This window comes from Ornithorhynchus anatinus, chromosome 4 (assembly GCF_004115215.2).
Source record: "Ornithorhynchus anatinus isolate Pmale09 chromosome 4, mOrnAna1.pri.v4, whole genome shotgun sequence".
Taxonomy (NCBI): domain Eukaryota; kingdom Metazoa; phylum Chordata; class Mammalia; order Monotremata; family Ornithorhynchidae; genus Ornithorhynchus; species Ornithorhynchus anatinus.
Genome location: NC_041731.1, coordinates 96,465,014 through 96,490,088, shown reverse-complemented (window position 1 = coordinate 96,490,088; position 25,075 = coordinate 96,465,014). Strand labels below are relative to the sequence as shown.

General features: G+C 44.2%; 1 protein-coding gene across 2 annotated transcripts in view; it reads right to left on the bottom strand.

The window, feature by feature from the left end:
* The window catches only part of TGFBR3 (transforming growth factor beta receptor 3), a 264,695-nt gene that overhangs the window by 212,914 nt on the left and 26,706 nt on the right, over positions 1-25,075 (bottom strand). For both annotated transcript variants that reach the window (XM_029062681.2, XM_029062680.2), the window contains exon 2: positions 12,233-12,418. In XM_029062681.2, the coding sequence (XP_028918514.1) occupies positions 12,233-12,293 (61 nt within the window). In that variant the 5' untranslated portion in view covers positions 12,294-12,418. The remainder of the gene's footprint in view (positions 1-12,232; positions 12,419-25,075) is intronic.

Below are 25,075 nucleotides of genomic sequence, written 5' to 3'. Positions count from 1 at the left end.
CATAACAGATATATTCTGAAGCCAGGTCCTCTCTGACTCCCAGGACCATGTACTTTCCACTAGGCCATACAGTTTCTCTGTATAAAGTCTTATCTTTACTCTGCTGTCTAAACTACAAAGCTAGCTCCTCGAGGCACTACTTCCTAATCAACATCGGCAAATAAGTAACTGGTTCCAAAGGAAGCACGCTAGAACCCTGACTCCATCTCCTAAAATAATAATAATATTGGTATTTGTTATACGTTTACTATGTGCCAAGCACTGTAATAAGGGCTAGGGTGGTTACAAACAAACTGGGTTAGACACAGTCCCCTGTCCCACATGAGGCTCACAGTTTCAATCCCCATTTTACAGATGAGGCAACTGAGGCAGAGTTGTGCTGCTATACAAACTAGAAACAGCACTGAAACAAACTCACTGTGGCTTTACAGGCAAGACAAAGGACCCCAGAAGTGAACGGAGTCCCAGTCTAAAATATCATTTCAAAATAACCCGCTAACATCCACAGAATCACTCCTATAGATTTCCCAAAGAGTTGCACAGCAAAAAAATAATAACTTCAGGACAGAAAAAAAAGTCCTATCTTTACGTGAGAACTACTAATCCAACGCAGGATGATGTGCTTGTGATAATACACCTTCCTTCCAAGGATCTCAAAAATGTTTGAAGTGCAAGAGTACAGTTATGCAAATACTTTTAGCAATAACAAGTCAGGGACGAAAGGGAACTAAGTTTTCGATGAAAATCATTTGAATTATCTTCAGCTTTCATAGTAGCCCTTTCTGATGTGGTGCGTTTAGTGAAGATTCGTGTCGGAGGGTGGGCTGGAAGGGAATAACCCTCTCGGCTCGACAAAAAATGAAACTGCTGACAAACAAAGGAGACTGAACAATTCAAATCCACACAGCAGCATTGAAAGGCACCTGCTTCTGCTCCCATTTTGCTTTTCAGCACTTTTAAGCTCTGAGAGAATAATGCTTTGGCTCTCTAATCCCTCGACTTGACCTTCCAAAGAAGTTTTATTGTTTTTATATTGTTTGTTTATATTATTTCAAGTTGTGGTAGCAAAGCATTTTTTAATGTTTCTAGAGGATAAGATTTATGTATTTTTTATTGAAGCTAGTTATGGGCAGGGAATGCGTCTAATTCTGTTGTATTGTACTCTCCCAAGTGCTTAGTACAGTGCTCTGCACACAGTAAATGCTCAATAAATATAATTGAATGAATGGTCTGCAACATAGTAAGCATACAAAAAATACCACTGATTGCTTGACTGCTCTATAAATGGGCATGCCCCCGACTACAACCATTTCATGATACAACCTATATCATTTGATGCCCTCTGGCCCTGCCAATCCAGATAACAATAATGGTATTTATTAAGCACTTACTATGTGCCAGGCACTGTTCTAAGCACTGGGGTGGATACAAGATAATTGGGTTGGACACAATTCCTGTCCCACATAGGGCTCACAGTCCTAAAGTCTTTTACATTACAGTTTTCTACAGATGAGGAAACTGAGGCACAGAGAAGTGAAGTCACTTGCCCAAGGTCACATAGCAGTTAAGTGACAGAGCAGAGATGAGAATCCAAGTTCTTCTGCCTCGCAGGTCCAAGCTCTATCCACTTCTCTTAATGAGAAGCCATGCTTCTTCTCTTAATGAGCAAATACCTCCTCTGTCTTCTCCCACCTTGGGCTGAGGTTAATTAATCCACAGTGAATCGATCCTGCAGGGAAGTTCTGCCCAGAATGTGACAACTTCTCAAGATGCTGAAGGGACCACTGAGCCGATAATCAAAGGACTTGTTGAACCGACAATTTATTTACTCCAGCACTTAGTAAAGTACCACAACTATTATTATATTATTATTAGAAATGGATGACAGAGATATTGATGAGTTAACTGCACTGTGGCCAGAGGGAATCGTTTTCCAACAAGGACCTCACTGAATTTTGGCAATCCCATGAATAAGAATAGCTGTGAAATTTGTTAAGCGCTTACTATGTGCTAGGCACGTAAGCGCTGGGGTAGTTACAAGCTAATCAGGTAGGACACAGTCCCTTTCCCACTTGGGACTCACTGTCTTCATCCCCCATTTTAAAGATGAAGGAACTGAGGCCTAGAGAAGTCAAATGACTTGCCCAAGGTCACACAGCAGACAAGTAGTGGAGCCGGAACTAGAACCCAGGTCCTTCTGACTCCCAGACCCAAGATCCCTAGACCCCGCTGCTTCATTCATTCCTAAATGGCCAGAGAAAAAAGGATGATATATTTTCACCAGCTAACATTAGGGGATTAAAAGACTTGTGCCCATGTATAAGAAAGCATATGTATAAAAAACTTAGACACATGTAGAAGAACTTAATGGAGAGAGTTGTTGAGTGGTCTGAGGAGGTGTTCGTAAAGAGTTATCCTGCTACAAGCGGCTTTAAGAAGAAAAGAAAAAGGAACCTAAATTAGACAGACCTTTCATTAAAAATAAAAAAAAACCAATATCAAGAACAACCTTCTACTTGGCAACCTCTGGTAAAGACTCACAGTAAGTTTACCACTCCTCAGCTAGATAATATTATGCTGTTATGCTCTGAATTACCTCAATAAAAGTTTAAAAATAGTTTAGTGACATGTGTCATTACTGTATAACAAGCATGTAAAAGAATTTCTTATTACTTTTCCAGAAGTTCTGGACCAGATCCTAATTTTACCATGCAAATCTAAGGAAACTATACTTAATGGTACCATGATGTACATTCATACTACAACATAATCTGGTTGCATCGTGGGGTGGTCCTGTAGATGGAATTCAAGCTCATAAATATAATAATGAATAATATTTGACATTGATTGCCAGAAAAAAATATGATGGATTACTTAACACTACTATACCACACTATATTCTCTACTTCCTGTCCCTCCCCTCTCCTGTCCAAACTTCACACTGCTACGTGGATCATTTTTCTAAATTTCTAAGTTTCATTCCTCATCTCCCCACTCCTCAAAAACCCCCAATGTCTGCCCATCAATTTCTGCATCAAGCAGAAACTGCTCCCCATCATTTTTATTAACTCTATTTCCCCTCAATCACACCTTGCCCCCTCCTACTTGACCTCGCTACTCTCTTTCGTTCATTTGCATTTATTGAGCCCTTATTGTGTGCACAGCACTGTACTAAGCACTTAGGAGAGTAAACAATAATAATAATAATTATGGTATTTGTTAAGTGCTTACTATGTACCAAGTACTGTTCTAAGCGCTGAGGGAGATACAGGGTAATCAAGTTGTCCCACGTGGGGCTCACAGTCTTAATCCCCATTTTACAGATGAGATAACTGAGGCACAGAGAAATTAAGTGGATTGTTAAGGTTACACAGCAGACAAGTGGCAGAGCCAGAATTAGAACCCACATCCCCTGACTCCCAAGCCCGGGCTCTTTCCACTATGCCACACTGTTTCTAATAGAGCAATAAACACAGCAATAAACAGATACATTCCCTGCTCCTATTACAGCCCAGCCCGCACACTTTGCTCCTCTAATGCCATCCTTCTCACTGTACCTCGATTTCATCAATCTCGCCACTGATCGCTTGTCTATGTCCTCCCTCTGTCTCGAAACACCCTCCCTCCTCAAATCCGACAGGCAATTACACTCCCCCCATTCAAAGTCTATTGAAGGCACATCTCCAAAACGCCTTCCCCAACTAAACCCCCCTTACTTCTTCTCTTACTCCCTTCTGGGTCACCCTGACTTGCTCCCTTTATTCATCCTCCCTCCCTGTCCCTCAACAGTTATGTATATTTGTACCTATGTACAATGAGTTTACAGTTGAAGGGAGAGGAGACATATTAATATAAATAAATTACAGATCCAAACATAAGTGTTGTGCTAATATGCTATATTAATCAGTTGCACTATTTTCCTCACTAAGTGTACCAGGTTGTCCACGAGTTCTTCCATCTTAAGCCAAATTCTCCAAAAATATTCTAGAAACTCCACTGTTATTTTTTTAAGCCACTAGGTACCAGTCAGTGAGTTAGCAAATGATCAGTATTCCACCCAATGGAGCTTGAGGGTTTGGACAACCAGCCTTTCCATATGGGCTAGAGGGTGGGAGCCACTCCTTTCCTTGCTGGGCCAGGTTAATGTGCTAATTTTCTGTTTAGTCTCTCCACTTCTCTTTGTAAACTCCTGTGTGTGTTTCATTTTGACTCACTTCGTAAAGGAACATTAGGAGAGCCAAAGACTGGAATTACTGTACCTCACTCTTCTTCCCACCCTGACCTAACTCCTATGGGCAAGGATAGTGTCTACCAATTCTGTTCTATTGTACACTCCCAAGCGCTTAGTACAATGCCCTGCACACAATAAGTGCTCAATACATTCGTCAATTGATTGTGTGTTTGTTAGTTTACTAACGTGATAATTGAATCTTTGGTCTATTTGCTTCCAAGCCCCTGTTTGTGTTTTTATTCGAGGTTTCAAGGGAAGCTAAGCATTTCCTGAGCCTGCATGGAAGTGAGGCATTGTGTCTGAACATTTTTATGAGCATATATCTCAGACAGTCATGTCAAGCTCATCCCTGCAGGTCAGCCAGGTATGCAGTTATACATTTTGATATACATATATTTATACATGTTTCCCCCACTCCTCAATCAACTCCAGTGGTTTCCCACCTACCTTTGCATCGAACAAAAACTCCTCACCATTGGCTTTATAGCAATACACTACCTTGCCCCCTCCTACCTCACCTCACTACTCTCCTTTTACAACCCAACCCACACATTTTGCTCCTCTGGTGCTAACTTTCACACTGCACCTCCATCTCACCTATCTCGGCTGCCTATCCCTAGCCCACGTCCTGCCTCTGGCCTGGAACCGCCTTCCCTCCTCAAATCTGACAATTACTCTCCCCCACATCAAAGCCTTATTGAAGGCACATCTCCTCCAAGAGGCCTTCCCAGACTAAGCCCCACCTTTCCCCATCTCCCACTCCCTCCTGCATCATCCTGACCTGCTCCCTTTACTCTTCCCCTCTCCCAGCCCCATAGTACTTCTGTACTTATCTGCAATTTATTTATTTGCATTGATTTCTGTCTCCCCACCTCTAGACAATAAACTCATTGCAGGCAGGGCATGTCTATTATTGTATTGAACTCTCCCAAGTGCTTAGTACTATGCACACAGTAAGCGCTCAATAAATGCAATTGAATGAATGAATACTAAGCACTTGGGAGAGTACAATATAACAATAAGCAGACACAATCCCAGCCCACAAGGAGTTTACAGTCTAGAGACAAGCACAGAACCACATAGGAACAAAGAAATAGTCACAGAAAAGCAAAAAGATGTAAAGAGATTTCGAAAGGTGGACAAAGACGCAGAGACACACACAGCACTGTGAAGCGAGAAAGAACAAAGATGCACAAGAACATCCAGTCAATCAGTGGTACTTATTGAGTGCTTAGTGTGTGCAGAGCACTGTACTAAGCACTCGGAAGAGTCCAGTAAACAGAGCTGGTAGATTCCTTGTGGGCAGTAATGTGAGAAACACACACACACACTTCTCCAGATGATTTTTCCATTTGGACAGTGGTAACAGGAGACAACTGTGAGCTCGCTGTGGGCAAGGAATGTCACTCTTTATCGCTGTATTGTACTTTCCCAAGCGCTTAGTACAGTAAGCACTTAATAAATACAATTAAATGAATGAATGAACGAACTGCGGCAGTGACAACCCTTCCAACTGCTGAGCTTTTGTTGCTTTTGTTGCTTTGTGTCCTTTGTGACAGGCTGATTGAATCTTTGCTTACTGAATGACTCCTTGCTGATTGGATCTTTGCTTACAAACCCCTGTTCAGGTTTTATTGAAGGTTTCAAGTTGAAGGGAAGCAGAGAGTCCCCTGAAAACCCTGGAGATCCCTAATGCAGCAGAAATAACATCAGTGGCCTTTTCAACCCAGAGGCTGCTGACTGAGCATCTCAACCACATCTTCCTACTCCCACTTTCCGGCTGCAACTAGTGGTTCCATGGGTGATGTGAAATCTTGTTGCAAGCTGCATTTGGACCCTAAGAGAAGTAGGGTGGATTAGTGGATAAATCACAGGCCTGGGAGTCAAAAGGACCTGGGCTCTAATCTTGGCTCCTCCACATATCCGCTGAGTGACCCTGGGCAAGTCATTTCACTACACTGGGCTTCAGTTCCCTCATCTGTAAAATGGGGATTAAGACTATGAGCCCGTTGTTGGGTAAGGATTGTCTCTGTTGCTGAATTGTACTTTCCAAGAACTTAGTACAGTGCTCTGCACAGAGTAAGAGCTCAATAAATATGATTGAATCTGGGTCAGGGACTGTGTCCAACCTGGTTAACTTGTATCTTCCTCTGTCCTGGAACAGTAGTGCTTGGCACATAGTAAACACTCAATGAGTACCATAACTATTATTATTTTGACACACCATGGATATGTACGTGTGCATATAGAAGCAGGGTGGCCTAGAGAACAGCATGACTTAGTGACTAGAACAAGGTCCTGGGTTCTAATGGCAGCACTGCCCATTGCCTGCTGTGTGACCTTGGGCAACTCACTTAACTTTTCTGTGCCTCAGTTTCTTCAACTGTAAAGTAGAGATTAAATATCTGTTCTTCTTACTTAGACTGTGAGCCTCATTCATTCATTCAATAGTATTTATTGAGCGCTTACTATGTGCAGAGCACTGTAGTAAGTGCTTGGAATGTACAAATCGGTAACAGATAGAGACAGTCCCTGCCCTTTGACGGGTTTACAGTCTAATCGGGGGAGACAGACAAACAAGAACAATAGCAATAAATAGAATCAAGTCCCTGACCCAGCCTCATGTGGGACAGGGACTGCGTCCAACCTGATCAACTTGTATAATGTTAACAATTATGGTAGTTGTTGAGCACTTATTATGTGCCCAGCAATGTTCTAAGCAAATGGGATAGATAAAAGTTATTCAGGTTGGACACAGTCCCTGTCCCACATGAGGCTCACAGTCTTAATCCCCGTTTTACAGATGAGGGAACAGAGGCACAGAAAAGTGAAGTGACTTTACCAAGTTTACACAGCAGACGAGTGATGAAGCCAGGATTAGAGCCCAGGTCCTTCTGACTCCCAAGCCTGTGCTCTATCCACTAAGTCACCCTGCTTCCCTCTTGTATCTACCCCAGGGCACAGAACAGTGTAATACACATAGTAAACACTTAAATACCGTAATAATATATATATATATATATTGCAATGGGCGTGCAGTAGGAGTGGTGATTATTTTTATAAAGCATTCCCAGGATTTAAAGCACTGTACCAAACTCTTGGTCAACACCCAACAATCAATTAGTGCTATTTATAGGGCACTTATTGTGTGCAGAACACTGTTCTAAGGGCTTGGGAGAGTACAATACATCAGAGCTGTTATGCAAACTCCATGCTCACAAGAAGCGTACAGCCTGGAGGAGTGAAATGCTTCCTACCCGCTAGGAGCTCACATTCTAATGAGGGGGAGAGACAGAAATATGTTTACAAAGAGAGTAGCTAAAATAATTGGGCAAACACTTGATTTGATTAAACATGCATACTGTACTGAAGTACTGAAGATGAGTACGAATAAGTTCAGAAGGGCTAGAGATGGCTAATGTGTTTAAATGACTAAGGGTCCTAGGAGCTAATGGGGAAAGGTATGCACGTTGGAGAAGGTGGCATTAGAGAAGCAGAATGGCTTAGTGGATCGAGCGCAGGCCTGGGAGTCAGAAGGACCTGGGTTCTAATCCCAGCTCTGCCATATAACTGCTACATGATCTTGGGCAAGTCACTTTAAAAAAAAGGTTTTAGGCCTCAGCTACCTCATCTGTAAAATTAGGATCAAGACTATGAGCCCCATGTGGGACTGAAACTGTGTCCAACCTGATTAACTTGTATCTACCCCAGAGCTTGGTTTATAGTAAGCATTTAACAAAGTACCATAATCATTATGAGAGGAAGGATTTGAGTATGGGGAGAATTGTGGTCTTCCTGATCTAGGGAAGAAGAGATTAAAGAACCATGAGATAATCACTTTAACAGGAACAAAGAAGGCATACTGGAAAGTAGCAGGTGAAGGGGGCAGATAAGCAAAAAGACAAGCAAATTAGAGAAGAGCCCCGAAGCCAATTGTGAAGAGTTTTTGCTTGTTGTGGCAGGACACAGGAAGCTAGTGAAGGACTTAGAGGAAAAGAGAGGAGAACTGGGCAATTCTTCAAGATGATGATCATGTTGTAACATGTAATTCAGATTCGAGGGGGAAGAGATGAGAGGCAGGGTGATCACAGAAAGGATTGTTACGATCAATCATATTTATTGAGCACCTACTTTATGCACAGAAATGTATTCCGTGCTTGGGAGACAATACAACACAACTCAGAGTTGGTAGACGCGTTACCTACCCACAGTGAACTTATAGTCTACAGTCTAGATACAATTATTTAGCCACGATATGGCCAGAGTGGTAGCCGTCAGGTAGAGAGGAAGGGGCAGATCTGGGAGATGTAACGTTCAGAAGAATTTTTTTTTTTAATGGTGCTTGCTAAGCACTTACTAGGTACTAAGTACTATATACTAAGTGCTGAAGTATATATGACAATCAGGTTGGACACAGTCCCTTGTCCCCATGGGGCTCACAGTCTAAGTAAGGCAGCTAGTATTTAATCCCCATTTTGCAGATTAGGAAACTGAGACACAGAGAAATTAAAGTGACTTGTTCAAGGTCACACAGCAGACAAGTGACAGAACCAGGATTAGAAATCTGGTCCTCTCATTCCCAGGCCCGTGCTCTATCCAGTAGGCCACGTTGCTTCTCTAATTTGGCAGTGCATTCAGTGTGAGAGTTTAATGACCCTGAAGCATAGAAGAGGACACAAATTCTGGACTTCTGTACAGAGAAGATGGTGGTATTATTAAGAAGCCCTCAGACTGAGCCTTTTTCCTCTGCTCCTCCTCCCCATTCCACCGACTCCCTCCCTTTGCTCTACCCCCCTCCCCACCCCACAGCACTTGTGTATATATGTACATATTTATTATTCTATTTATTTTATTAATGATGTGTATATATCTATAATTCTATTCATTTATATTGATGCTATCAATGCCTGCTTACTTGTTTTGATGTCTGTCTCCTCCCTTCTAGACTGCGAGCCCGTTGTTGGGTAGGGAGTGCCTCTATTTGTGGCTGAATTGTACTTTGCAAGCACTTAGTACAGTGCTCTGCATAGTAAGCACTCAATAAATATGATTGAATGAATGACAAAGGGCAAGTTAAGGGAAACAGTGGGTTTAGGGGAAAAGATAGTAAGTACTTTAAATTGGAGATGTCCTGGAGACAAGTGAAGACTCAGGATGTAGGACCTGGACTGTGAGCCAAGTGGGACAAGAACTGTGTCCAACCTAACGTCTATCTACCCCAGGGCTTAGAACACTGTTTGACATAAAGTAAGCGCATAACAAATAACATAAAGGAAAAAGATAGAGACATAGATTTGGAAGGGGTCATCTGCAAAAAACTAATAGTTAAAGCCACATGAGCGAGTTACCCAAGAAAGTAAATATCAAATGAGGGGAATATAGGAACTGGATCCGAGCCTTGTGGGATTCCCGCAGCAAAAGAATGAAGGGCGGAAGAGGAGACAGAAAACAAAACTGAGGAAGTCGGAGAGGTAGGACAAGCCGAAAAAGAAAAGAAAAAGAAACTCAAAACTGCCAGCAAAAGAGTGGTCCACAGTACCAAAAGCAACTGAGAGGCTGAGAAGAATCAGGATGGAGCTCAGCCCTCTAGACCTAGCTTGGAGGAAGTCATCAGAGACTTTAGAGAGCACAGTCTCGGTGGAATGAAAAGGTTGGAATTCCGGCCGTAGTGGATCGAGACGAGACTTGGTGGACAGGAAATGAAGGCAGCCGATGTAGACAACAAGCTATCGGATGGGAATGGAAGCCATGAGATGAGAGAGGGCTTTTTTTTTTAGTGCAAGGGAGATGTGCTTGTCTGAAAGCAAAAGCCATCGGAGAGTGCGAGGTTGAAAATAGTAATGAGGGGAAATGGCAGCCAGTGATTTTAGGAGGTGAGAGCTGACTGGGTCTATGCTGCAATGTATAGGAGAAGGCAGTACAGTGGACTTCATGGTAACATGGTGTAGTAAAAAGTGTCCACAGCTACCTGCTTATTCTCAGGATGTATTTTACACACATGGCAATATACCACTTAAACAGATGTGCCCCTACCCCTCAAAGAATAATAATAATTCTGGTATTTGTTAGGGACTTATGATGCGCCAGACACTGTACTAAGCGCTGGGGTGAATTCAAGCAATTTGGGTTGGACACATTCCCTGTCCCATGTGGGGCTCACAGTATCAATCCTCATTTTACAGATGATGTGAGGCCCAGACAAATGAAGTGACTTGCCCAAGGTCACAAACCAGACAAGTGGCAGAACTGGGATTAGAACCCATGACCGTCTGACTCCCAGGCCCATGATTTATCCACGACACCAGGCTGCTTCTCAAAGCTGCCAGTTCAAAAATGGTTTGCTAGCTATATTTACAAATGAATGTGTCATGGCTCCCCCTCAGAATACAAAGCGAATCTGGATGACTAAGTGATTTAGATTTTTAAAAACCTGTACTAACCTGCTAGTGTGTGGATGCAAGCGATCAGAACACTGGACAAAGACAGAAGATAGGGCGTTCTGAAGAGGGAATTGTGACGAGCCCCCAGCTCAAACCAACTGGGACCTTCCTGGACCCGGGGGAGCCTCGGTGATAGAGTTCAAACCACACCTCTAATCACCAAGGTTAATGTGGAAATTTTTTTACTTTGTTTTACCAGCGTACAAGGGAATGACACATGTACACACTCACTTACTCCACTCCAAGTGTCCAAAACCAGTCTGTGGTCAAAGGAGTCCATTCTGCCGATGCTTCTTCTTTCTGCTGCTCTAATGCTTGGTTCTCTCTGTGTCTCAGCATACCTCTGTGCTGCCTCCAGATGCCTCCTCTGGGTGTGCCCTTTGTGTGCCCCAAAGCAACCACCTTTTATCTGCCTTAGGCCTGGCAGCTGTGGCTTTACGGGGCAGTCACTGATTGTTCCAGGCCCGTTACTGGGTAGAACAAGGAGAGAACGCTCCACCTCCCTCAGTGCTCCAACCCCCCACAGGCCCGCTATCACCTGTCTTAGGCAGATCCCATCAGTGGCTTTGCAAAGTCTCTTCCTTGTTGTTGTTCACGGGATTCATTCATTCAATCGTATTTATTGAGCGCTTACTGTGTGCAGAGCACTGTACTGAGAGCTTGGAAGGTACAATTCAGCAGCAAATGGAGACAATCCCTACCCAGAGCCCGGGCTTGGAAGTCAGAGGTCATGGGTTCTAATCCCAGCTCTGCTGATTGCCAGCTGTGTGACTTTGGGCAAGTCGCTTCACTTCTCTGTGCCTCAGTTACCTCATCTGTAAAATGGGGATTAAAACTGTGAGCCCCACATGGGACATCCTGATCAGCTTGTATCCCCCCCCAGCGCTTAGAACAGTGCTAGGCACATAGTAAGGGCTTAACAAATACCGCCATTATTATTATTAGAAATCACAGCCAGTCACTCACAAGGCAGTTTGTTGTGGGCTCACCACAGGAATGACCGTAGGGTTGCTATGCGTCAGAAATGACCCGACGGCACTTGAAGTAGTGTGGATGCAACTCAGATAACTAAAAGAAGAACTCAATTAATTGCACTGATGAGTACTTACTGCACACAGAAAACTGTACTAAGCACTAGGGAGAGTACGATATACTGGAGTTGATAGATATGTTCCCTGCCCACCATGAGCTTACAGTCTAGGAATAACTGAACTTTAACATTTAAAGCACTGTTGTGTTCAGCAAAAAGTAAAGCCCCTCCAAAAATGAGCAGCATATTCCGCTTTCATCAGAGGCCTCACAACCAATAGGAATGAAACAAGGATCAAAACTGGGATTAAATGCAGGTATTTGGGGCATCAAAATGTGCTTGATTTTCCCCTCACTAACATGGTGTGAGTTACCCAATTAGACCCGAGAGAGAACGTTCACGCGTGCACCTTTTTGAAAAGTTCCAAACATTCAGCGTTTCAATCAACGTTTGCCTAAACCTCATCTGACCTAAATCCTAATGAGGCTCATTAATAATTAGTATTTCCAAAGTGCTCTTTTTGCCACCTACCTGCGGTTGCTAGGCACAGACTCATCAGGGCAAGTCCGGTGATCATAAAATTCGAAGCCATCTTTAGAGCCACTTTTCAGGCCACTTTTCAGATCAGGTCCGCCAACTCAACTGGCCGGTCTTCCTCCTGAGAGATGTCTCTTGAACACCACAAGTGCTTGTTTTGAAATTCTGTCACTCAGTCACCTATGAAAACAGGCAAAAGTGAATTTTAACGTCAATAATTTAGCCAAAAATATCTAATAATAATAATTGGGGGGTTTTAAGTGCTTACTATGTGCCAAGCACTGTTCTAAAAACTGGGCTTGTTTTGAAATTCTGTCTCTCAGTCGCCTATGAAAACATGCAAAAGTAAATTTTAACATCAATAATTTAGCCAAAAATATCTAATAATAATTGCTTACTGTGTGCTGCTCTAAAAACTGGAATTGATACGAGGTAATCAGGTTGGACACAGTCCCTGGCCCACATGGGCTTCACAATCTTTACCCCCATTTTGCAGATGAGGTAACTGAGGCGCAGAGAAGTGAAGTGACTTTCCCAAGATCACACAGCCGACATGGGGCAAAGCTGGGATTAGAACCCACGCCCTCTCCCAGGCCTGTGCTCTTTCCACTAGACCATGCTGCTCCCCTAATTTATTTTCATTATTTTCACATTCAGTAAAATATAGGCTTTCTTCAAAAGTGTACAGAAAATTCTTTTAGTTTAGGAGTTGGGTAGAACTAGGGATTAGTACAAACCTATTGCTGAACAAACATGTTTTCTCCTCTGTTGCCATTTCTTCATTCTTGAGCCAAGTGGCTCCTTTCCTGATTCCCAGCATGCACCATTTTATCCCTGACAGAGATCCATGTAATGTATTTTTAAAATGATAAAATAGGTACGTAATATACTACTAAAAGAAAGTGCTCCTCGTTGGCTTGCGGAGTGACAAGAGGAAAACACAAACTTGGTCTATTTAGAGATCATAATAAGTTCCTGAGGTTTTCTTCAAAAATGTAGGCCCAGGAGATTTTTTTTTTAAATAATAATTCGTATGGGGGGAGGGAAAGCAAAACCCAATAGCATGTAAAACTCTTGATTTCAACAATTATAGCTTCAATTTTCATTTCATGATAGGTTTGGAAATGTTCCAAAGTATCCATCTGTGAAAGTATTTCTGCTTTTCCCCAGAGATTGCCCCTCAGAAGACACTGCAGAGATAAATTATTCCTGATGTTAAGTGGTCAATAACATCTCAAAAGTACATCTCTGGCCTAGAACTACCCCCTGCCCATATACACCGGACCACCACTTTCCCCAGCAACGTGGCCTAGTGGATAGAGCAGGGGCTTTAGAGTCAGAAAGATGGGGATTCTAGTCCCGCATTCATTCATTCAATAGTATTTATTGAGCGCTTACTATGTGCAGAGCACTGTACTAAGCACTTGGGATGAACAAGTCGGCAACAGATAGAGACAGTCCCTGCCATTTGACGGGCTTACAGTCTAATCGGGGGAGATGGACAGATGAGAACAATGGCAATAAATACATTCGAGGGGAAGAACATCTCGTAAAAACAATGGCAACTAAACAGAATCAAGGCGATGTACAATTCATTAACAAAATAAATAGGGTAATGAAAATATATACAGTTGAGCGGAAGAGTACAGTGCTGTGGGGATGGGAAGGGAGAGGTGGAGGAGCAGAGGGAAAAGGGGAAAAAGGGGGTTTAGCTGCGGAGAGGTAAAGGGGGGGAGTAGAGGGAGAAGAGGAGCTCAGTCTGGGAAGGCCTCTTGGAGGAGGTGAGTTTTAAGTAGGGTTTTGAAGAGGGAAAGAGAATCATTTTGGCGGAGGTGAGGAGGGAGGGCGTTCCGGGACCGCGGGAGGACGTGGCCTGGGGGTCGACGGCGGGACGGGCAAGACCGAGGGACGGTGAGGAGGTGGGCGGCGGAGGAGCGGAGCGTGAGGGGTGGGTGGTAGAAAGAGAGAAGGGAGGAGAGGTAGGAAGGGGCGAGGTGACGGAGAGCCTCGAAGCCTAGAGTGAGGAGTTTTCGTTTGGAGCGGAGGTCGATGGGCGACCACCGGAGTTGTTTAAGAAGGGGAGTGACAGGCCCAGATCGTCTCTGCGGGAAGATGAGCCGGGCGGCGGAGTGAAGAATAGACCGGAGCGGGGCGAGAGAGGAGGAAGGGAGGTCAGAGAGAAGGCTGACACGGTAGTCTAGCCGGGATATAACGAGAGCCTGTAACAGTAAGGTAGCCGTCTGGGTGGAGAGGAGAGGGCGGATCTCGGCGATATTGTAGAGGTGAAACTGGCAGGTCTCGGTAACGGATAGGATGCGTGGGGTGAACGAGAGAGACGAGTCAAGGATGACACCGAGATCGCGGGCCCGAGAGACGGGAAGGATGGTCGTGCCATCCACGGTGATAGAGAAGTCTGGGAGAGGACCGGGTTTGGGAGGGAAGATGCCTCCACCACTTGCCTGTTGTGTGACCTTGGGCAAGTCACTTAACCTCCCTGGGCCTTAGTTACCTCATTTATAAAATGAGAGTTATTATTCACAATAATAATGTTATTTAAGCACTTACTATGTGCCTAAGCATTTACTATGTGCATTAAGCGCTGCGGTGAATACAAACAAATGAGGTTGGTCACAGTCCCTGTCCCACATAGGGCTCACAGTCTCAATCCTCATTTTACAGATGAGGTAACTGAGGCTCAGAGAAATGAAGTGACTTGCCCAAGGTCACACAGCAGACAAGTGGCAGAGCCTGGATTAGAACCCATGACCTTCTCACTCCCAGGGCAGTGCTCTCTCCACTAGGCAATGCTGCTTCTCAAGACTGTGAAACCCAAGCAGGATAGGGAATGTGTCTAACCTGAAAAATTTGTACCTACAGAGACTAGTACATAGTAAGTGTTTAACAAATACCACAATTATTATGATTATTATTGTTATTATTATAAAAGTCTTGTTAAGGTCACATCCCCAAGAGACCTTCCCCAGTTAAGCCTTCTTTTTTCTGGCTCCGTCTTTCTTCTGTGTCATCTTTGCACTTGAATATGTGACCTTTAGGCATTTGATATTCACCCCACCCTCAGCCCCACAGCACTCATGTTCATACCTATAAACTACATATAATAAATGACTTATATTCATTTGTGTCTCCCCCTCTAAGCCATAAGCTGGTTGTGGGCAAGGAATGTGTCTACCAACTCTGTTGTATTCTCCCAAGCGCTTAGCACAGTGTTTAGCACATAGTAAGCGCTCAATAAATACTATTGAGGAGGAGGAGGAAAAACCTGCTCTTTACAGCACCTCCCCAGGGGAATCCTTAGACTGATACCTTTAAGGTCCTAATGACATTTTGCCAGATGTGGATGAGTGAAATGTCATTCAAATTGAACTCTTTTCCATTTCCCTATAATCCTAAAGGAACGCAGCTAATCCCCTCAAATCGAACTCTATCATTCAAGAGATTCAACGGTACCTTAAGTTGCTAAATGCATATTTGCTGCCTGTCACCTTTTCTGACATCACGTCAGGCTGTTAAAACAAAGCCTGCAGTGAATGTATCTTTCCTTAGAACGGGATTTGGAAGACCAAATGTAAATTTTAAAAAAAAAAGCTTTCTCTGTTGGCAAAACCTGAGAAGCATGTATAAAAATGTTTTTAGCACCACTTGCAGTAAGAGCACTCTGGCTCTGTTAGTCTCTTTGCTTTAAAATATCATGCCATGGGGACCCCAGCTCCGTAGAAAGTTAATGTTCAATAGTATTTATTGAGCGCTTACTATGTGCAGAGCACTGTACTTAGCGCTTGGAATGTACAAATCGGTAACAGATAGTCCCTGCCCTTTTGTAAGCAAGGAACATGTCTACCACCTCTCTCTCAAGTGCTCAGTACAGTGCTCTGCAAACAGAAGGCACTCAGTAAATACCACCCATGATGATGATCAGTGCTCTCGGGAGCTACTCTCTGGATCGACACCCCTTATCTATTCGCTCTAGCCTGTAAGCTCATGCTCCTACTCCATTCTGATCCTCCTTGACCTCTCTGCTGCCTTTGACACTGTCGACCATCCCCTCCTCCTCCATACCTTATCTCACCTTGGCTTCACGGACTCTGTCCTCTCCCGGTTCTCCTCTTACCTCTCTGGCTGATCATTCTCGGTCTCCTACGCCGGAGCCTCCTCCCCCTCCCATCCTTTAACTGTTGGAGTTCCTCAAGGGTCAGTTCTTGGCCCTCTTCTGTTCTCCATCTACACTCACTCCCTCGGTGAACTCATCTGCTCTCACGGCTTTGACTACCATCTCTACGCAGATGACACGCAGATCTACATCTCCGCCCCTGTCCTCTCCCCCTCCCTTCGGGCTCGCATCTCCTCCCGCCTCCGGGACGTCTCCACCTGGATGTCGGCCCGCCACCTAAAACTCAACATGAGCAAGACTGAGCTCCTCATCTTCCCTCCCAAACCCGGTCCGCTCCCAGACTTCTCTATCACCGTGGATGGCACGACCATCCTTCCCGTCCCGCAGGCCCGCAATCTCGGTGTCATCCTTGACTCGTCCCTCTCGTTCACCCCACACATCCTATCCGTTACCAAGACCTGCCGGTTTCACCTCTACAATATCGCCAAGATCCGCCCTTTCCTCTCCACCCAAACGGCTACCTTACTATTACGGGCTCTCGTTATATCCCGGCTAGACTACCGTGTCGGCCTTCTCTCTGACCTCCCTTCCTCCTCTCTCGCCCCGCTCCGGTCTATTCTTCACTCCGTTGCCCGGCTCATCTTCCTGCAGAAACGATCTGGGCATGTCACTCCCCTTCTTAAACAACTCCGGTGGTTGCCCATCGACCTCCGCTCCAAACAAAAACTCCTCACTCTAGGCTTCGAGGCTCTCCATCACCTTGCCCCTTCCTACCTCTCCTCCCTTCTCTCTTTCCACCGCCCACCCCGCACGCTCCGCTCCTCCGCCGCCCACCTCCTCACCGTCCCTCGGTCTCGCCTATCCCGCCGTCGACCCCCGGGTCACGTCCTCCCGCGGTCCCGGAACGCCCTCCCTCCTCACCTCCGCCAAACTGATTCTCTTTCCCTCTTCAAAACCTTACTTAAAAATCACCTCCTCCAAGAGGCGTTCCCAGACTGAGCTCCTCTTCCCCCTCTACTCCCTCTGCCATCCCCCCTTTACCTCTCCGCAGCTAAAGCCTCATTTTCCCCTTTTCCCTCTGCTCCTCCACCTCTCCCTTCCCATCCCCACAGCACCGTACTCGTCCGCTCAACTGTATATATTTTCGTTACCCTATTTATTTTGTTAATGAATTGTACATCGCCTCGATTCTATTTAGTTGCCATCGGTTTTTACGAGATGTTCTTCCCCTTGACGCTGTTTAGTGCCATTGTTCTTGTCTGTCCGTCTCCCCCGATTAGACCGTAAGCCCGTCAAACGGCAGGGACCGTCTCTATCTGTTGCCGACTTGTTCATCCCAAGCGCTTAGTACAGTGCTCTGCACATAGTAAGCGCTCAATAAATACTACTGAATGAATGAATGGTAGGCAGGGAGCCTGTACAGTGCTTAGTACAGTGCTCTGCACACAGCAAGTGCTCAATAAACACCATTGATTGACTGCCCCTAGGGGACTGACTCCAAATGGCTGAGGCTATCAATTTTGCGAGCACAGCTTTTTGAGCAGGGAGAGCAGCCGCAGCTCAGTAAGATAATGAAAATCCGTCACCGAGTTCATGGTTTCAAAAGCTTCATGTGGCTCCTAGTTGGCAATGCAGTACCTAAAAGTACTAAACTAGAAGCAGCGTGGCACAGTGGAAAGAGCCCGGGCTTGGGAGTCAGAGTTCAGAGTTCATGGGTTCGAATCCCGGCTCCGCCGCTTGCCAGCTGTGTGACTTTGGGCAAGTCACTTAACTTCTCTGTGCCTCAGTTACCTCATCTGTAAAATGGAGATTAAAACTGTGAGCCCCACGTGGGACAACCTGATCACCTTGTATCCCCCAGTGCTTAAAACAGTGCTTTGCACACAGTAAGCGCTTAACAAATACCACCATTTATTTTCATTTATTTAAACAAATCTTAGGTATCACCAGTGAGTTTGACATGTGAAAGCATACAATAAAAGAGATACGGTGCTTCCTTCAAGGAGCTTACAATCTAATGGAGACAAAAAGAAGCAGTGTGGCTCAGTGGAAAGAGCACGGGCTTGGTAGTCAGAGGTCATGGGTTCGAATACCGGCTCTGCCGCTCGCCAGCTGTGTGACTTTGGGCAAGTCACTTAACTTCTCTGTGCCTCAGTTACCTCATCTGTAAAATGGGGATTAAGACTGTGAGCCTCACGTGGGACAACCTGCTTACCCTGTATCTACTCCAGCTCTTAGAACAGTGCTCTGCACATAGTAAGCGCTTAACAAATATCAACATTAAAAAGACAAGCCACAAAAGCACCAAGAGGGAAATACATGCAACTGGCAAAAATAAAAGTCAACAAAAAATAAAAATGTAGTACACAAAATACACTCATGAGCAGGATGACTCCTGGGATAACAACATCACCAGGGTGATAGAAATTAGTCTGGTAGGACTTAGAAGATGGGAAAGACATGGTTCGACAGATTTGCAGGATAAAGAGTTCAACACAGAGGAAAGAAGCTGTATAATGGATCCAAGACAGAAAAGCCATGAACAAGGTACAGTTAAGAGATTTGTTATCAAATCAATCAATTGTATTTGAGCACTTACTGTGAGCAGAGTGGTTGGCAGAGTACAGTAGAGTTATGCACACAATCCATGCCCTCAAGAAGTTTATATAATGCTTTAGAAAACTACTGAAGGCAATCTTCTTTTTTAATTTCCAGAAAGGAAATCACAAATTATAATAATTATGGTATTTGTTAAGCACTTACTATGCGTTAAGCACGTTCTACGCATCGAGCACTGTTCTAGGTGCTGGGGTTGATATGAAACTACTGGATCAGACAGTCCCTCCCCATATGGGGCTCACAGCCTAAGTAGGAAGGAGAACAGGTACTGAATCTCCATTTTACAGATGATGAAACTGAGGCCCAGAGAAGCGAAGCGATTTGCCCCAGGTTACACAGAAGGCATGTGGCAGAGTCGGGGTTAGAACTCAGGTCCTCTGACTCCAAGGCCTGTGCTCTTTCCACTAGGCTCGCGGCACCAAGAGAAAATGGCTTCTTTGAAGGGTTTTATCATCATCATTGGCATTCATTGAGCACCTGTGTGCAGAGCACTGTGCTAAGCATTTGGGCAACAGACGGTAGGCACAAACACCGGAAGTAGTTCACAGGGGAACAGTTCAAGTATCTCCATTGTGCCATTTACTCAGTACTTGGAACTTTCCTATCATTATAAGAGAGGGACCTAAGGTAGGTCCGTCTCAAACCCCGAGCAAATGAACTCTTACAGATGTAGTCTGTAAAGTTCTGGCAAGAATATTGTCCAATTATTAAAACGCAGCAATCATCAACATAACAGGGCCAAATCAAACAGGTTTGGTGCCCAAAAGCAAACCACAGTCAGTTTATGCCGGATCTTAAACATCTCTGTGAAAGTCCAGGACAAGTTAGAACCACTTGCTGCTTTTTCTGTCAGAGAGAGCTTTTTGTCTCTTGGCTGAAAAGTCCCTACACAGTGCTCGGTATTAGAAAGTAAGATAAATTGTTTGGGGTTCTCAACTAATCTTCTAGGTGTGGTGACAAGCTCCCAGGGAAGAAAATCCAAGAGAAGTCCCTGGGTGCCTTCTGACTTTTTGGGCAAATTACAATGTTGCTAGCTTTAACCTCATGGGAGGTGGGGTTTGAAAAAAAAATTGATGCTTTCAATGCCTGTCAAGATTTGGACGGCTTGAGGTCCTGTTCTTTGTCATGATTCAATTTTGAGGGGCTCTTGGGGTTCACTGAAATGGAACTCAAAGTAAAGGATGCTTACCTTTCTTCCGTGAATACTGAAAGGATCAACTCTCTTTGCACAGACTCATTTATCCAAATAACAGTAAAAATTCCAATGCTAGAGAAAGGGACTTTAGCCTTTTCTTTCCCAAGGAGAGAATTAGTCCAAAATTTTCCTACATTTACGCCAGTGTATCTCCCACTCTCTGACCAAAAGCTGCAGCCCTCCCTACCAGGGTAACTTCACTCCCTTCACTCCTCTGCTGCCAACTTACATACTGTGCCTCACACTCATGTCTCTCACCGTCAACCCCTTACTCATGTCCCCCTTCATATCAATCGATGGCATTTATTGAGCACTTTGTACAGGGAACTGTACTAAGTGCTTGGGATTCAAAGAATTGGTAGACACATTCCCTGCCCACAGTGAGCTTACAGTCTCACCCTCAACCCTATAGCACCTGTGTACATATCTATAAATTTATATTAATGTCCATCTCCCCCTCTAGCCTTGAAGCTCACTGTGGGCAAGAAACACCTCTAGCAATTCTGTTGTAGTATACTTTCCCAAGCGCTTAATACAGTGCTCTGTATACAGTAAGCACTCAGTAATTACCCTGATTCTCTCCCAGGGGCTTAGTACAGTGTTCTCCACACAAAAAACTCACTATAAATCCCATTGTTTACCTCAACACTGCATCTTTAAAACACTAGAATATGCCAAGACCCTATAGGAAGGCAGGTGTGCAAAAGACAGATTCTTGTGCTTGCAGCTTAAGGAGCCCTGAAAAGTATTAATGAAAAGTTTAGAAGGATTAAAAGGCCACACTGAAAAAAATCTACATTAGGTTGCTGAATTAAAAGAGGTTTGAGCCATAAATTAAGGATAATTTAGCATTTGATTTTAAAAATATAGGAAAGATCAAGTCACTGAGCATGCTTAGTTACTACAACTTGATTAAAATGATACCCACATAGTCCAACCTCTGAGCTGTGAGATTCAAGTGGTCAGCACATCCTCTGATTGACATAGAGCCTTTTGGAATTTTTCCACCCCAATCCTGTTTCCATCCTGAGGTCTCTGGTGGCCATCCTGAGTTCAGACAGATGTGGGGTGGGATGTTGGTGACCAGGCAAAGTTGGACATAGTCCCTGTCCCTCATAGGGCTCACAGTCTTTATCTCATTTTACAGTTGATGTAGCTGAGGCCCAGAGAAGTGAAGTGACTTGCCCAAGGTCACACAGCAGACAGGTGGCGAAGCTGGGATTAGAATCCATGACCTTCTGGCTCCCAGGCCCATGTTCTATCTACTAAGCCACACTGCTTCTCCAAGCCTTTTTCCACTAGTCCAACCTCTGAGCTGTGAGATTCAAGTGGTCAGCACATCCTCTGATTGACATAGAGCCTTTTGGAATTTTTCCACACCAATCCTGTTTCCATCTTGAGGTCTCTGGTGGCCATCCTGAGTTCAGACAGACGTGGGGTGGGATGTTGGTGACCAGGCAAAGCTCCAACCCATCGGGAGAATAGCTAGCAACTAGACAGACTCCTGGGCTCGGCAGTTTGCAGGCATGAGGCCATCATTCCATTAAAAAAGTATCCTATCTTTAGGCTCAGCCTTAGGGACTTTAGCTCGACAGGACTGAAATAATAATAATAATAATGATGGTATTTGTTAAGTGCTTATGAATTAAAGGTCTCAAATCACATCTCTGAAAGATCTACGGTACGGCTGATTTGCAAATTATCATTAGGTCCTGGACCCGATGATCACAAAAAGACCGTAAAATATTTTCAGTTTTGCCATTATGTATAGCCTGTGCTAAGTTATCAGGTTCCAAACGAGTAGAAGCAGTGTGGCCTAATGGATAGAGTACGGGCCTGGGAGTCAGAAGGACCTAGGTTCAAATCCCAGCTCTGCCACTTGTCTGCTGTGTGACCTTGGGCAAGTCACTTAACTTCTCTGTGCCTCAGGTATCTAATTTGTAAATTGGGAGCTAAGATTGTTAGCTCCATGTAGGACAGAGACTGTGTCCAAACTGATTAGCCAGTATCTACCTCACCTCTTAGTAAAGCACCTGACATATAGTAAGGACTTAACAAATGCCATTTAAAATAAAAAATAGTGAACTTGAACTGGTGAATGGAAAATAGCCGACATAGTCTTCTGATTTAAAGCTATTCCTGGTTTTGTTGGTTTTTTTTGGTTTGGTTTGGCGGGGGGAGGGAAGCCGTGAGGGAAGGAGAGGGGGGCAAATGCCATTCAATCATCTAGTGAGCCATCTCTAGGAATTTCTGGAAAGACAGCAATCAGGAAGGCCAGTACCATCCGAAACCCCCTTCCTTTAAAGAGCATGGACTAAACCAGGTTGCAGTGTCGGACGAGATTGTGAAAAACCTCCTCAGTATTAAGGATTGTTTAAAAACCGCAAATGTGTCTCTGCCTTGACCTTAAATTAAAAAAAGACTTTTTAAAGTATGAACAAAATAGATTTCTGGCAAGTCACTTGCTAAAGTCCAATGCGAAACTCTTCCACAGTTCCCCCTGGAGGCACTCTCCTAGCTATAACCTTACAACCGCTTTCAAAGAAATCTGACCTAAAACTCCAGTAGCTCACACGAGGAGCCACAGCTGCCTCCTCCCCTATAAGATTTCTGATTCAAAATTAATCCTCATGCCAAAGACATGCAAGTGGCATTATTATTCAGCTGCCTTGTCCATAGGGAGAACAAGGAGAAGCAGAGTCCTGGTTTAGCTTCTTGGTGGGTGGATGGGGAGTTAAAGTAGACAAAGTATTGCTTTCTTTCTTTTTTAAAAAAAATAGTATTTGTCAAGCACTTATTACATGCCAGGCACATACTAAATGCTGGAGTAGAAAGATGCTAATCAGATTGGACACAGTCCGTGTCCCACATGGGCTCAATATTAATCCCCATTTTACAGATGAGGTAACCGAGGCCCAGAGAAGCGAAGTAACTTCTCCAGGTTCACCCAGCAGACATGTGGAGGAGCTGGGATTAGAACTCAGATCCTTCTGACTCCCAGGCCCATGTTCTATCCACTATGCCACGCCGCTTCTCTAAGCACTAAGGAAAATGAAATACAGTCGGTAGACACAGTCCCTGCATTCCAGGAACTTACAGTCTAACAGAAGAGAGCTAGTAAAATAAATCACAGATAGGAGAAGCCACAGAATGAACGGATGTATAGCTAAGTGCTCTAAGGATGGGGAATATGTAAGTGCTTGGGGTGCAACTAAGTGCATGAGAGACACAGTAGGGAGGGAAAATAAGGTAGGGGAATGAGAACTTAGTCCAGGAAGGTTTCTTGAAGGAGATATGAATTCAGCAGGGTTTTGTAGATGGGGAGAGCAGTGGACTGTCATATATGTAGGGGAAGGATTTCTACGTACATGGGAGGGGTCAACAGCAAGTGAGGCAAGTTCAAAAGACAGTGAATAAGTTGGTACCAGAGGAGCGGAGCATGCAGGCTGGGTTATAGTGGGAGAGGAACGAGTATAAGTAAGAGGGAAAGACAGGATTGAGTCCCCTGAAACCAATGATGAGAAATTTCTGCTTGATATGGAGATGGATGGGCAACCTTTGGAGGATTTTAAGGAGTGGGGAGAGGTGCATAGAACAATTTTTTTATAAAAATGATCTGAGCAGCGGAGTGAAGTAAGACTGAAGAGGAAGACGCTGTAGGCAGGGAGGTCAGTGAAGTGGCCTTCATTCATTCATTCGTATTTATTGAGTGCTTACTATGTGCAGAGCAGTATACTAAGAGCTTGGGAGAGTACAACAATAAACAGACACATTCCATACCCACAACTTACTTGTCCAGAGGGAAAGACATACATTAATATAAATACATAAAATATAAATAAAATAAATGAATAAAATAAAATCCTGTCCTCCCAGCCCCCAGCCTTACTTCCTCATCACTGTAGACAGAACCACCATTCTTTCCATTTCACAAGCCTACCATAACCTTGGTGTTATCCTTGAGTCTTCTCTGTCATTCAACCCCATCACTAAATCCCATCAGTCCCACCTTCACAACATCACTAAAATCCACCCTATCCTCTCCATCCAACCTGCTACTACATTAATACTATCACTCATCCTATCCTGCCTGGTTTACTGGTTTACTCCATGCTGACCTCCCAGCCTCCTGTCTCTCCTCATTGCAGTCTGTACTTCACTCTGCTGCCCAGATCATTCTTCTACAAAAACATTCAGGACATGTCACCTCGCTCTTCAAAAAACTCCAGTGCTTGCCCATCCACCTCTGCATCAAACAAAAACTCCTCACCATTGGCTTTAAAGCACTTCCCCAAGCCCAATTCAGGTATATAAACTTCCAAGTATCTGAAATAGCCCCTGTCCTAATTTCAAAAAACTGCCATTCCCCCATCCTAGTATTTCTAGGATTGAGTAATAGCTCAATTCTCCGATGAGTCAGGCTTTGTTATGACTTTCATATTCACATGCACAGGTCTAAAAGGTAAATGCTACCCACAAAATACCAGATTACGATGCAAATTCTAGACAAACAGAAGGGATCCAAAGTTCCTCCACAAGTATTGTAAAAACCAATTCATAGAATATAGCCTAATTTTGTGTCTGTCTTGCAGAGCTTCAAAACACTTCATTCCATATAGACTTGCTTTCTTCATCTTTAGATAATAATTGTATTTATAAGCTCTCTGTGCCAGACACTGAATGGTATAGTGCCACCAAAAGACCCTATACATTCAAGTCGATTACCAGGCCACAATTGTCTTTAGATAATCCATCCTCCACAATGGGAACAAATGCAGTATATAACATCTCTTTTTATTTTCTAAACCAACCCAGGAGGAACTATTGTCGACACAACCCAGAGTCCTCCTCTGCCTCCTCTTGTTCCACCTCTGAGGATGTCCCTTGAGGGAAG